The sequence below is a fragment of the Muscardinus avellanarius genome (genome assembly GCF_963383645.1).
Source record: "Muscardinus avellanarius genome assembly, chromosome: 11".
NCBI lineage: Eukaryota > Metazoa > Chordata > Mammalia > Rodentia > Gliridae > Muscardinus > Muscardinus avellanarius.
Window position 1 is genome coordinate 71774680 of NC_137797.1, and position 13482 is coordinate 71788161.

Consider the following 13482-nt stretch of genomic DNA (forward strand, 5'->3'; position numbering starts at 1 on the left):
GACAGGAGAATCACAGGGTTGCATCCAGCCTCAGAAATTTAGGGAGGCCCTGTGCAATGTAGTGAGACCCTGTCTCAAAATAAAAGAACAGAGTATGAGAGGGAGATAAAGGGTGACAGCAGTGAGACTGTATTTATACTTACTCTGCTTCCATGAATTAAACTGACTTGTGAATATACTTTTGTGTAATTAGGAAACATTTATATACTATAAAATGTTTATAAAGCTGGGCATGGTGGCACACGCTTGTAATCCCAGCATTTGGGAGGCTGAGACCGGAGGATCGCGGTTCGTGGACAGCCTCAGCTACTTAGTGAGGCCCTCTGCAATTCAATGAGACCCAGCTTCAAAATAAAGAAAAAATAGGTCAGGAGGTGTAGCTCGGAGGTCGAATGCCCCTGGGTTCCACCCCCAGACCCGCCAAAAAAAAAAAAAATGTTTATAGCCTCTCTCATTTATTTTTTGGTGTGGTACTAGAGATTGAAGCCAGAGGCATTCTACCTCTAATCTATACCTCCAGCCCTATTTTATTTTTGCGGTACTGGGGATGGAATCCAGGGGCATTCTACCCCTGAGCTACACCCCCAGCCCTACTTTTCATTCTTTATTTTGAAACAGGGTTCGCTGAGTTGCAAAGGGCCTCATTAAGTACCTGAGGCTGTCCGTGAACCATGGTCCTCCTGTCTCAGCCTCCCAAATGCTGGAATTACAAGCATGTGCCACCATACCTGGCTCCTATTTTATTTTGAAATGGTCTCATAGATTACTGGTAACAGTCTTGCTAAGTTCCTGAGGCTGTCCTTGAACCTGTGATCCTACTGTCTCAGTGTCCCAAGTAGTGGAATTACAAAAATGTACCACCATGCCTGGCTGTCCTATTTTTTTTTTTTTTTTTTTTTTTAGTACCAGGGATTGAGTCCAGGGACATTTTACCTTTGAGCTACACCCCGTGCCCTATTTTATGTTTTATTTTGAAACAGGGTCTAAGTTGCTGGTTCCATCCCCAACACTGCCGCCACCACCACCAAAGAAACTTCTGGTGGTAAGAGTGTTTAAAAGCATTTTCTCAACCCAGGCATGGTGGTGCATGCTTGTGACCCCAGTACTTGAGAGGCTGAGACAGGAGGATTACAGATCATGGCTGGTCTCAGCAACTTAATGATACCCTCCCCAACTTAGTGAGACCATTTTTTTTTAAGAGCTGGGCATGGTGGCAAGCTTATAATCCCAGCATTCAGGAGGCTGAGACCCGAGGATCGCAGTTGGTAGACAGCCTCAGCTACTTAGTGAGGCCCTCTGCAACTTAGTGAGACCCTGTTTCAAAATTTAAAAAAAAAATGGGGCAGGGGGTGTAGCTCAGAGGTCAAATGCCACTGGGTTCCATCCCCAAACCTGCAAAAAAACAAATCAAAAAAGGGTTGGAGGTGTAGCTCGGAGGTAGAATGCCCCAGGGTTTCATCCCCAGTACTAGGAAAAAAAAAAAAAAAAGGATCCCAGTACTTGGTACTTGGGAGGCTGAAACAGGAAGATTGTGGTTCATGGCCAGCCTCAGCTACTTACTTAGTGAGGCCCTCCACAACTTAATGAGACCCTGCTTCAAAATAAAGAATACTCCTGGGTTCAATCCCCAACACCATAAAAAAAAGAAAAATAGGGCTGGGAGTATAGCTCAGAGGTAGAATAGACCTGGTTCAATCCCCTGTATATCTATCTATATCTATCTATCTATCTATCTATCTCTATCTCTCTCTCTCTCTCTCTCTCTCTCTCTCTCACACACACACACACACACACACACACACACACACACACACACACCTAATAAAAGCATTTCCCTTTCCTTTTTTTCTTTTTGATACTGGGGATTGAACTCAGGGGTGTTCTACCTCTAAGCTACATCCCCAGCCCTTTAAATTTTTATTTTGAAACCAGATCTTGCTAAGTTTCTAAGGTTGTTCTCAATCCTGCAATACTGTTTCAGCCTCCCAAGTTCCTGGATTACAAGTGTGTGCCACCGTGCGCAGCAGGCTCATTGATTCTGAATATTTCCTGCTTCAGTCTTAGGGCACGTTAGAGGCAGAAATTTCCCCAGAGCCTGCACAAAACTGACAAACTCAGGTTTGACTGTAGGGCAGCAGCAGGCTAGGGAGATGCCAGCAAAGGAGCCCTTCTCCACAGGGCTGAAGGCCAGCACACAGGTTCTGTCTTCCCCTCAGCGTCTGCTGCCAGGTCTCCTAGGCAGCTCCTCGGGAGCCACCTGCTGGGTCATGTCTGCCAGTCTCACCTGACAGACATCGGCCTCTCTGCCCCAGCGCTTAGTGGGCAATGGTGAAGGTATGAGCCGTCCTGCATGCACACTGGTCTCTTGTCACCCAGGGTCCATGCAGGTGGCAGCAGCCATCCCACTGTGACATGGCAACTTCCTGTCACCTGACACACAGATTCAGGAAGCCTGAACAAAGCACCTCCGAGCTACACCCCCAGCCCTATTTTTTATTATTTCGAAACAGCATTTCACTGAGTTGCAAAGGGCCTAAGTAGCTGAGGCTGTCTGTGAACCTGATCCTCCTGTCTCAGCCTCCCAAATGCTGGGATTACGAGCATGTGCCACCACGCCCAGCTCTATTTTATTTTTTGTTTGGAAATGGGGACTTGCTAGGTTAAATGCCTCAGTAAATTGCTGAGGCTGGCCTCAAACCCATGATCATACTGTCTCAGCCTCCCAAGTACTGGGATTACATCGTATAACACCACACCCAGCTCAGAATTCTGACTCCAAAGCAGCCTCTGAGCTGTGCCAGAAGTCATCTCCACAGCTGGCAGCCTTTCCAAACCATGGGCATGAGGCCCACAGAGGCCAGCCCTCACCTGGAAGTGTGTGTGTGTGTGTGTGTGTGTGTGTGTGTGTGTGTGTGTGTGTGTGTGTGAGAGAGAGAGAGAGAGAGAGAGAGAGAGAGAGAGAGAGAGAGAGAGAGAAGACAGATTAAACCCAGAGGAAGTAGAATTCTACCTCCAGCCCTATTTTTATTTTCTTTTACTGAGGATTAAACCCAGAGGCATTCTACCTTTGAGCTATACCCACAGGCTGATTTTATTTCTTATTTGGAAACAGGGTCTAACTTAGGTTGATGAGTCAACCTACGTTTGAGAACTTGCTGAGACTGTTCTCAAACCTGCAGTCCTCCTGTCTCAGCCTCCCAAATTCTGGGATTACAGGAGTGTGCCACCACGCCCGGCCCCTCTCCTGGCACTTGGAGATACAATCACTAAAAGATCTCACTGTGTTATATCAGAAGGCCTCCCAGAAGCCCCAGGTGGCATCAGGCAGACCCTGAGTGGCAAAGTCAGATGAAGCTTCCCTTTATTTTGAGCCTAGGCTGATATATAGAACTAGTCATGCTAAGTGAGATAAAACAGACTCAGAGCCGGGCATGGTGGCGCACACTTGTAATCCCAGCATTGAGAGGCTGAGACCGGAGGATCGCCGTTAGCGGACAGCCTCAGCTACTTAGTGAGGCCCTCTGCAACTGAGACCCGGTTTCAAAATAAAGAATAAAAAATAGGGCAGGGGGTGTAGCTCGGAGGTTGAATGCCTCTGGGTTCTATCCCCAGACCCACAATAAATAAATAAATAAATAAGACTCAGAAAATGAGGAGTCATACCTTTTCTCTCTTATGTAGAGGCTAGAAAGAAAAAAAGCAAAGGGACCCCATAAAAATAAGGAGACCAGTAAAGTACTGACAGGGGATTAGGGGAGGAAGGAGGAAATAAAAAAGTACCAGAAAGAAAACTTATCAAATAATGTACGTAAGCCAGGCATGGTGGTGCACGCTTGTAATCCCAGTGCTTGGGAGGCTGAGACAAGAGGATCACAAGTTCCTAGCCAGCCCTAGATACTTAGTGAGACCCTGTTTCAAAATAAAGCAAGCTGGGCATAGTGGCGCACGCTTGTAATCCCAGCATTTAGGAGGCTGAGACAGGAAGATCACGCCTCAAGGACAGCTTCAGCTACTACTTAGTGAGGCCCTTTGCAACTCAGAGAGGGTATAGGGCCGAGGGTACATAGCTTTGAGGTAGAATGCTCCTGGGTTCCATTCCTAGTAACATCACACACACACACACACACACACACACACACTGAATGAATGCATCACTACAAACCTATAATGTAGTTACAATGCATCAAACAAAAGTAGCTGAGTGTGGTGGGCATATACCCATAATCTGGTACTTGGGAGGCTGAGACAGGAGAATCACAGGTTCAAGGACAGCCTCGGCAACGGAGCCAGACTCTCAATAACCTAGTGAGACCCTGGTTTCAAGACAAAATAATAAAAGGGCCAGGGGTGTAGCTCAGAGGTAGGATGCACCCATGGGTTCAATCCCTAATACCACCAAAAAAATTCAGTCTGGCCCTGAATTTATGATCCTCCTGACTCCTGAGTGGCTAGGATTACAAGTATACATCACCTCACCAATCTAGACTTTTCTTGGTACTAGGGATTGAATTTAAGTACTCTTCTACATCCAAGATATACCCCCACGCCTTTAATTTTTTGGGTGCTGGTGATTGAACCCAGGGGCATCCTTCCTCTGAGCTACACCCCTGGCCCTTTTATTATTTTGTCTTGAAACCAGGGTCTCACTAGGTTGCTGCGAGTCTAGCTCCATTGCTGAGGCTATTCTTTAACCTATGATTCTCCTGTCTCCGCCTCCCAAGTACCAGACTACAGGCATATGGCCACTACACCCAGCTTCCCAAATACTGGGATTATAGGCATGGCTAGATTTTGTGTGTGTGTGTGTGTGTGTGTGTGTGTGTGTGTGTGTGGTACTGAGGATGGAACCCAGGGGCATTCTACCTCTGAGCTATAACCCAGGCCTATTTCTTATTCTTTATTTTGAAACAGGGTCTCACTAAATTGCAGAAGGCCTAAGTAGCTGAGGCTGTCACACTAACAGCTATCTTCCTGTCTCGGCCTCCCAAATGCTGGGATTACAAGTGTGCGCCATCATGCCTGGCTTGGATTTTAACTTTTCTAACCTACCAGTCAACCTCTAGTCTGAGTTTCTTGCTGGTCCACAGGCATTTGCAGCAGGCCCCCTGAAGTCATTCTGCCAGAGCGGAGCAGCTCTGCCCAGGCCCACTTGCCCCTTGGCAGCCAGCAGCTTCCAGATCTTAGAAGCAGCTGACTCCTCTGGACAAGTCAGGTGAGGCAGTCTAAGCCTCTCTGACAGTCAGAGCCTGGACCCTCTTAGGCTGTGTCCATTTGTCCCCATCAGGAATCAGCAAAGGCTGCAGTTTTGGGTCCCGACTCATTTGTTCTCAATGGCAGATCAGATGATTGGCAGCCACAAAGCAGTGACCTAGACCTTGGGGCAGATTTGCTCTTGCTGCAGGCTAACTTCACTCTCCCACCCACAGGAGGAGAGAAATCATCATTACAAGGACAGAACCCTCCCCAACCACTGGCACTTTGCTCTTCCAATTCCCCAGGCTCTATTCCACTGAAATATTTTTTCTCAGCAAAACTCTTCACTCACCTCTCTCTCACCCTATACCGTTGTGGCTGCTGAAAGCTTTCCAATTCTTCACATCTTGGCACAAGGACAAAATAATTCATCTGTAAGGCTTCCTGAGGTAACTGGAGGGCATTGCTCCTGGCCAGGGGGATTCGGGCTCTCCAGGTTCCGCAATGTCAATCCGAAGGCAGAAGGAATTATATCTGCCACCCCCATCCCATCTCCTTGCTAGAATGTCCTCTGGGAGACTGGCAGGTTGGCACCCTCTCCAAGGCTCATTTCCATCCCAGACCCTGTTCAGGCTGCAGGTAGAATCTTGGCACACCTCATAAGCAATAGGTTAATTTGCATTTAGGAAAGGGTTTAGCAGGGGTTTTGCCTTGAACCTATCACTTGTAATCCCAGCATTTGGGAGGCTGAGACAGGAGGATGGCAGTTGGCAGACAGCCTCAGCTACTTAGTGAGACCCTGTTTCAAAAATAAAAAATAAAGCCAGGCGTGGTGGTCCACGATTGTAATCCCAGCACTTTGGGAGGCTGAGACAGGTGTATCGCACAGGTTCAACGCCAACCTCAGTTACTTAGTGAGACACTGTTTCCAAATAAAGTATAAAATAGTTCTGGGAGTATACCCCAGAAGTAGAAAGCCCCTGGGTTCCAACCTCAGTACCACCAAAAAATAAAATAATAAGCTGGGCGTGATGACACAGGTTTGTAATCCCAGCATTCAGGAGGCCAAGATCAGAGAATTGCGGTTTGTAGACAGCTTCAGCTACTTAGTGAGGCCCTCTGCAACTTAGTGAGACCCTGTTTCAAAAAAATAAAAAATAGGGCAGGGGGTGTAGCTTGGAGGTTGAATGCCCCTGGGTTCCATCCCCAGTACTGAAAAATAAAAAATAAATAGCTGGGCGTGGTGACGCACACTTGTAATCCCAGCATTCAGGAGGCTGAGACTGGAGAATTGCAGTTCGCGGACAGCCTCGGCTACTTAGTGAGGCCCTCTGCATCAGTAAGACCCGGTTTCAAAATCAAGGATAAAAAATAGGGCAGGGGTGTAGCTCGAAGGTCGAATGCCTCTGGGTTCCATCCCCAGACCGACAAAGTAAAATAAAACAGGGTTGGGGGATGTAGCTCAGAGGTAGAATGTCCCTGAATTGAATCCCCAGTACCACACATAACAAGTTGGGGAGCTAAAGTAACGGTACTAAAGGGTACAAAACACCAGTGGAATGAGATGGTCTCTGGTTATCAAGGTAAGGCCATGGAAGCCAGGTGCAGTGATCCCAGTACTTGGAGGCTGAGATAGCAGGATTGCAGGTTTGCAGCTAGCCTCAACTACTTAGTGAGGCCCTTTGAAATTTAGTGAGACCCTAATTCAAAATAAAGAATAGCCAGGCGTGATGGCGCATGCTTGTAATCCCAGTGCTTGAGAGGCTGAGACAGGAGGATTGCACAGGTTCAAAGCCAGCCTCAGCTGCTTAGTGAGGCTCTCAGCAACTTAGTGAGACCCTGTTTCCAAATAAAGTGTAAGCTGGGCGTGGTGGCACACGCTTGTAATCTCCATGCTTGAGAGGCAGAGACAGGAGGATCACGCAGGTTCAAAGCCAGCCTCACTGGCTTAAGAGACCTTGTTTCCAAATAAAAATATAAAAATAGGTCTGGGAGTATAGCCAGAGATAGAAGGGCTTCCAGGAACCCCAGTACCACACACACACACACACACACACACACACACACACAAAAAGCATAATATAGGTCTGGGATGATAGCCCGGAGATAGAAAAGCCCCTGGGTCCCACCCCCAGTACCACACAAAAACACAGATGTAGCTTAGAGGTAGAATCTCCCCAGGTCCCATCCCTAGTACCGAAGGGGAAAAAAGAAGAGATGGGGGTGCAGCTCAGTGGTAGAATGCTCCTAGAGGGTGAACACTCCTGCAACTCAGCACACCATCCTCTCACCTTCACCCACTCCTTAAGCATTTCCACTCAGAAGCACCCAATGACTAAACTGGTTCCTTCTGCACAAGACTCGCCTTTCAGTATTGTCTTTTTCCATTGCCCAAACTTTCAGACATCACTGGTCCCCTCGTACCAATTGCCAAGCTCTTCAGCACATTCAAGCCCCTTCATCCCCTGCCCTCAAGAACCAAACTGCTTCCAACAAGTGTGGTAGAGGGTCCAGATTAAGGAACTCTTCCCTCTACCATCATTCCTATGATAGACACTGCTCAATTTTCCTTATTTCAGATATTCTCCACAAAGTACATGGTATATCAGGTCAAGTATCCAAACAATTATCAACTTGTGAGAATTGTAACTTTGTCTCAGGTAGTTCTTTCTCCAACTATTAATTAGTCAGTGGTATCTGCCACTGTAAGTTTTGGCTAAGTATGAAACTTAGCAACATAAGTCCTTCTCACTATTATTTAAAACAATATTATCTGAAGCCCTATCCCAGATCTACACAATTAGTTTGCATTAATATTTACAGGTGAGTCACATTCACATTTTAGCTCAAGAAACACCAACATACACGAGCCCTTTGCCTCAAAACAACTACCCATCAGGTCTAAATAGCAGAGTAGGTACACTGGCTGAATGAACAGGGGGCTCATTTGCCAGACCTGCTTGGTCTCCAGTGGGTCGAGTATTTACTATGAATTAAGAAGCCAGCTTGACATTTAAAATGGAAACATTTAACAGGCATGGTGGCTCATGCTTTAATTCTAGTACTTGGGAGGATGAGATGGGGTGTTATCAGGTTCGAAGACAGCCTTGGCAATTTAGTGAGGCCCTACACAACTCAGTGAGACCCCATTTCCAAATAGAAAATAAAACGGAGTTGGGGTATAACTTGGAGGTAGAATGAATCTAGGCTCAATCCCAAGTACCAAAAAACAACAAGCATTTATTAATGGCTTAGAAGTGAAACACACAACTGCAGAATAAATACAATCCTCAGACAAAAAGTGCAGATCTGCAGCAGGAAGGTTAATTAATACTCTTCACCCTCATCCTCTCCCTCAGCACTATCTGCTCCAACCTCCTCATAATCTTTCTCTAGGGCAGCCATGTCTTCACGGGCCTCAGAAAACTCTCCTTCCTCCATCCCCTCACCCACGTACCAGTGAACAAAGGCACGCTTGGCATACATCAGGTCAAACTTGTGGTCCAGGCGAGCCCAGGCCTCAGCAATGGCTGTGGTGTTGCTCAGCATGCACACAGCTCGCTGCACCTTGGCCAGGTCGCCACCGGGTACCACAGTGGGAGGCTGGTAGTTAATGCCAACCTTGAAGCCAGTGGGGCACCAATCCACAAACTGGATGCTGCGCTTGGTCTTGATGGTGGCAATGGCAGCATTGACATCTTTGGGAACCACATCACCACGGTACAACAGGCAGCAAGCCATGTATTTACCGTGGCGCGGGTCACATTTCACCATCTGGTTGGCTGGCTCAAAGCAGGCATTGGTGATCTCTGCTACAGTAAGCTGTTCATGGTAGGCTTTCTCAGCAGAGATGACAGGGGCATATGTGGCCAGAGGGAAGTGGATGCGGGGATAGGGCACCAGGTTGGTCTGGAATTCTGTCAGATCAACATTCAGGGCTCCATCAAATCTGAGGGAAGCAGTGATGGAGGACACAATCTGGCTAATAAGGCGGTTCAGGTTAGTGTAGGTTGGGCGCTCAATGTCGAGGTTTCTGCGACAGATATCATAGATGGCCTCGTTATCTACCATGAAGGCACAATCAGAGTGCTCCAGGGTGGTGTGGGTGGTGAGGATGGAGTTGTAGGGCTCCACCACAGCTGTGGAAACCTGGGGGGCTGGGTAGATGGAGAACTCCAGCTTGGACTTCTTGCCATAATCAACAGAGAGCCGTTCCATCAGCAGGGAGGTGAACCCAGAACCGGTTCCCCCGCCAAAGCTGTGGAAAACCAGGAAGCCCTGAAGACCCGTGCACTGGTCAGCCTGTAAGAGAAAAGAGTTAATTTTACTTTTTTTTTATTAAAAAAATTTTTTATTTTTTGCAGGTCTAGGGATGGAATCCAGAGGCATTCACCTCCAAGTAGCTGAGGCTGGCCCTGAACCTGCAATCTTCCCTCCTGTCTCAGCCACACTCAGCTTAAGGGGGCTGTATTTTATTTTTTTTTCCCCCAGTACTGAGGATGGAACCCAGGGGGCACTCCACCTCTGAGCTATACCTCCAGCCCTATTTTTTATTCTTTATTTTGAAACAAGTCTCTTGATTTTGAGGAGGGCATCACTAAGTAGCTGAGGCTGTCTGCTAACCAAGATCCTCTTATCTCAGCCCCCTACTTACTGGGAGTATAAGTGTGAGCCACCATGACTGGCTTACGGGGTTATTTTTAAATATTGATTTCAACTCAGGCATGGTGGCACATGCTTGTAATTCCAACATTTGGGAGGCTAAGACAGGAGGATCACAGTTTGCAGACAGCCTCAGCTGCTTAGTGAGGCCCTTTACAACTCAGTGAGACCCTGTTTCAAAATAAAAAATAGGGCTGTTATGTTCATTCTACTCAGAGGTAGAATGTCCCTGGGTTCTATCCCCAGTATCACACACACAAAATCACTTTGAAGAAGAATCACAAAGTCTGGAATGAATATAGCGTGACAGTAGCTGTGAGGTAGACTCTGGTGCTCTTGCTGTGGCTGCAGAACAAGGCTAACTTTCCTTGTGCCTGTGGTGTTAAGGACTGAACCCAGTGCTTTACTTCTGAGCTACACCAGCCCAAGGGTAACCTTGGGATTTAGCCAGGAGTGGTGGCACACGCTTGTAATCCCAGTACTTGGGAGGCAGACAGGAGGATTAGGTTCTTGGCCAGCCTCAGCTACTTAGTGAGGCCTCCACAACTTAGTGAGGCCGTGTTTCAAAAGAAATAAAAATTGGGCTGGGGTGTGTGTTCATTTCGAGTCACCCCCCCCATGCCATTTTGGCATGGGGCTGTATTTCTATTTTCTGTATTTTTCTTTCTAATAAACTTCTTTAAATCTTAAAAAAAAAAAAAAAAAAGGGCTGGGGGAGTAGCTCAAAGTTAGAACACCTGAGTTAAATCCCCAGTACTGCCCAAAAAGAAAAAAGAAATGTTGAGCCAGGCATGGTGCTAAATGCTTGTGATCCCAGTACTTGGGAGGCTGAGACAGATCACAGATTTGCAGTCAACCTCGGCAATTTAGGCCCTTTGCAACTTAGTGAGACCCCGTGTTTCAAAATAAAGAATAAATTGGGCATGGTGACACAATGCTTGCAATCCGAGCATTCCGGAGGCTGAAACAGGAGGACCACCATTCGCGGACAGCCTCAGCTCCATAGTGAGGCCGTTTCAAAATGAATACAAAATAGGGGTGGGGGTATAGCTTGGAAGTAGAAATGTCCCTGGGTTCAGTATCCAGTAAAAAGACTATTCTAATTAGCAAACTGCCAATGAAAGGATTTTTACTTTTCAAAGTATTCTGTTGACCGCCCTATCTTCTCAAGTGTGCTCAGGGAGCTACGACATTCTCTGACCCCTAAATTCACTAATCTTGTAGGTCCACAGTAACTACACAAGATCAGTGGATGAGACAGATGCTCTACCAGTTTTGCCTATTAAGTGTCCTCTGCACACAGTAATAACGTATAACTGTTTTGGTGGTCATGAACATTGCCCCAGAAGCCTAAATGGCTTTTACTGAGTTTATTTGTTCACCTAAAGGCAAGTCCCCAATTTCCAAATCAATGTTTGTAGATGAAGCTTGATCTGCAAGCATAGGAATCACTAACCCAATTTTGCTGGGAAGCCTACGATAAACATCTGAGAAAGCAGAGAGCAAGGCCATTCTCAGACTAGACCAGCTGCAGCTGGGCTCTGCACTGCGATTTCCCCAGGCCTCCAGTGCTTGGCTTCTAATTAATTACTTATAAGCTGCACATGTGCCTAAGGAGCAGCGTCATCTGATCACCAGGCTCTTAATTAAAACAACCCAAACACTAACTTTCCTAACAGGAACAAAGTTTCCTAAAACTTTTCTGCCACAACCAGCTCACTGCCTAGGACAAAAGCAGGGCACTGCTTCCACTGACTGTGATACTTGCTTCTGTCACAAGGAAGCTCTCAACTGTACTTTCAGCTTTTCTGGACGTTCCCCCCACACCACCGGCTGTTCCCAGCAGTGTTACACTGGCTTCATGTACTCTGAATTTTTATATCCCTCCCCTACCTGAGGATTAAACACAGGGCTCCTACACAATTATGTGGCTAGCTAAACTCTCTCACCTTCAAACTATGTAAATAAACTGCCTCAGTAATTGAGCACAGCTGCCCAAATCTGCCTTTTACTGTAAAACACATTAGGCAAAAGAGTATTCCTGCTCCATAATCCAGGACTACCCAGTTTAGAAGCCTGGTTAACTGAGCAAGCAGCCAGAGTCTCAATTTAGTTGCAAAGAATAAGTCTCAGCATTTGCTTTCTCTTAAAATTAGGAGAAAACTATCATTCATCCCTTTTTTGTGGTACTGGGGATTGATCTCAGAGGTATTGTACCTCTGAGCTACAATCCATCTTTTTTTGAAATTTAAAAGCAGGGTCTCACTAAGTTGCAGAGGGCTTTGCTAAGTTGTTGAGGCTGGCTGCAAACACATGATCCTCAGTCTTAGCCTCTCAAGTACTGGGATTACAGGCATGTGCCACTGTACCCAGCTAACCCATCCCACTTTAAGCACTGTGCTTACCAGCTTGCGAATTCGGTCCAAGACGAGGTCAATGATCTCCTTGCCAATGGTGTAGTGGCCCCGGGCATAGTTATTGGCAGCATCTTCCTTGCCTGTGATGAGCTGCTCAGGGTGGAAGAGCTGGCGGTAAGTGCCAGTGCGGACTTCATCTGGAAAAGGAAAAGAGACCAGCCGCCCTTCACTAACCCACAATGGGGTATCATGGAGCCCCCAGGACAGACCTCCGGTCTCAGCACTGTAGGAGTTCACTTGGGTCAGAGGCCAACTCACCAATGACTGTCGGTTCCAGGTCTACAAACACTGCCCTGGGCACGTGCTTGCCCGCGCCCGTCTCACTGAAGAAGGTGTTGAAGGAGTCGTCTCCTCCCCCGATCGTCTTGTCGCTTGGCATCTGGCCATCAGGCTGGATGCCATGTTCCAGGCAGTAGAGCTCCCAGCAGGCGTTGCCGATCTGGACACCAGCCTGGCCAACATGGATGGAGATGCACTCACGCTGTGGGAGGAAAAGGAAAAATGTTAGATAGAATATGACACATTAGATGAGACACTTGGGAATGGGTCACACCTAAGTGACTAACCTTCAAAGACTTCTTGGAGGCTACTCCTACTCAGGACTATTTAGTAAGCAAAACTCTTAAGAAACAATGCTTTGGAAGACCAGAGATATGCTAATGAACTGCTAGACAAGGCCAGATCCCTGCTTTGTAGTCAGGTTTCTACTATTTTTGGGGTACTGGGGGTTGAACCCAGGGGCTTTCACCTCCAGGCTATACTACCAGACCTATTTTATACTTTATTTGGAAACAAGGTCTAAGTTGCTGAGAGCCAAAAGTAGCTGAGGCTGTCTTCAAACCCGTGCGATCCTCCTGTCTCAGCCTCCCAAGCGCTGAGATTACAAGCGTGTGCCACCACGGCCGGCTCTATTTTTATTTTTATTTATTTTGCAAGTCTGGGGATGGAACCCAGAGGCATTTGACCTCCAAGCTACACTCCCTGCCCTATTTTTTATTTTGAAACAGGGTCTCATTAAGTTGTGGAGGGCCTAAGTAGCTGAGGCTGTTCGTGAACCCTGATCCTCTGGTCTCAGCCTCCCAAATGCTGGGATTACGATGTAAGCCACCACGCCCGGCTATTTTTATTTATTTTTTGCAGTACCGGGGATGGGACCCAGGGGCATTCTACCTTTAAGCTACACCCCCAGCCTTATTTTTTTGGTGGTACT

At 47.1% G+C, this 13482-nt stretch overlaps 1 protein-coding gene across 1 annotated transcript; it reads right to left on the reverse strand.

The window, feature by feature from the left end:
* Positions 1-8520: 8520 nt before the first annotated feature.
* TUBA1C (tubulin alpha 1c) lies at positions 8521-12651 on the reverse strand (the record flags this gene model as incomplete). Its single annotated transcript, XM_080705547.1, has 3 exons — positions 8521-9495; positions 12261-12409; positions 12531-12651. 3 exons carry the CDS (start codon positions 12649-12651, stop codon positions 8521-8523), a joined length of 1245 nt encoding a protein of 414 aa, XP_080561673.1.
* Between the last annotated feature and the right edge of the window lie 831 nt (positions 12652-13482).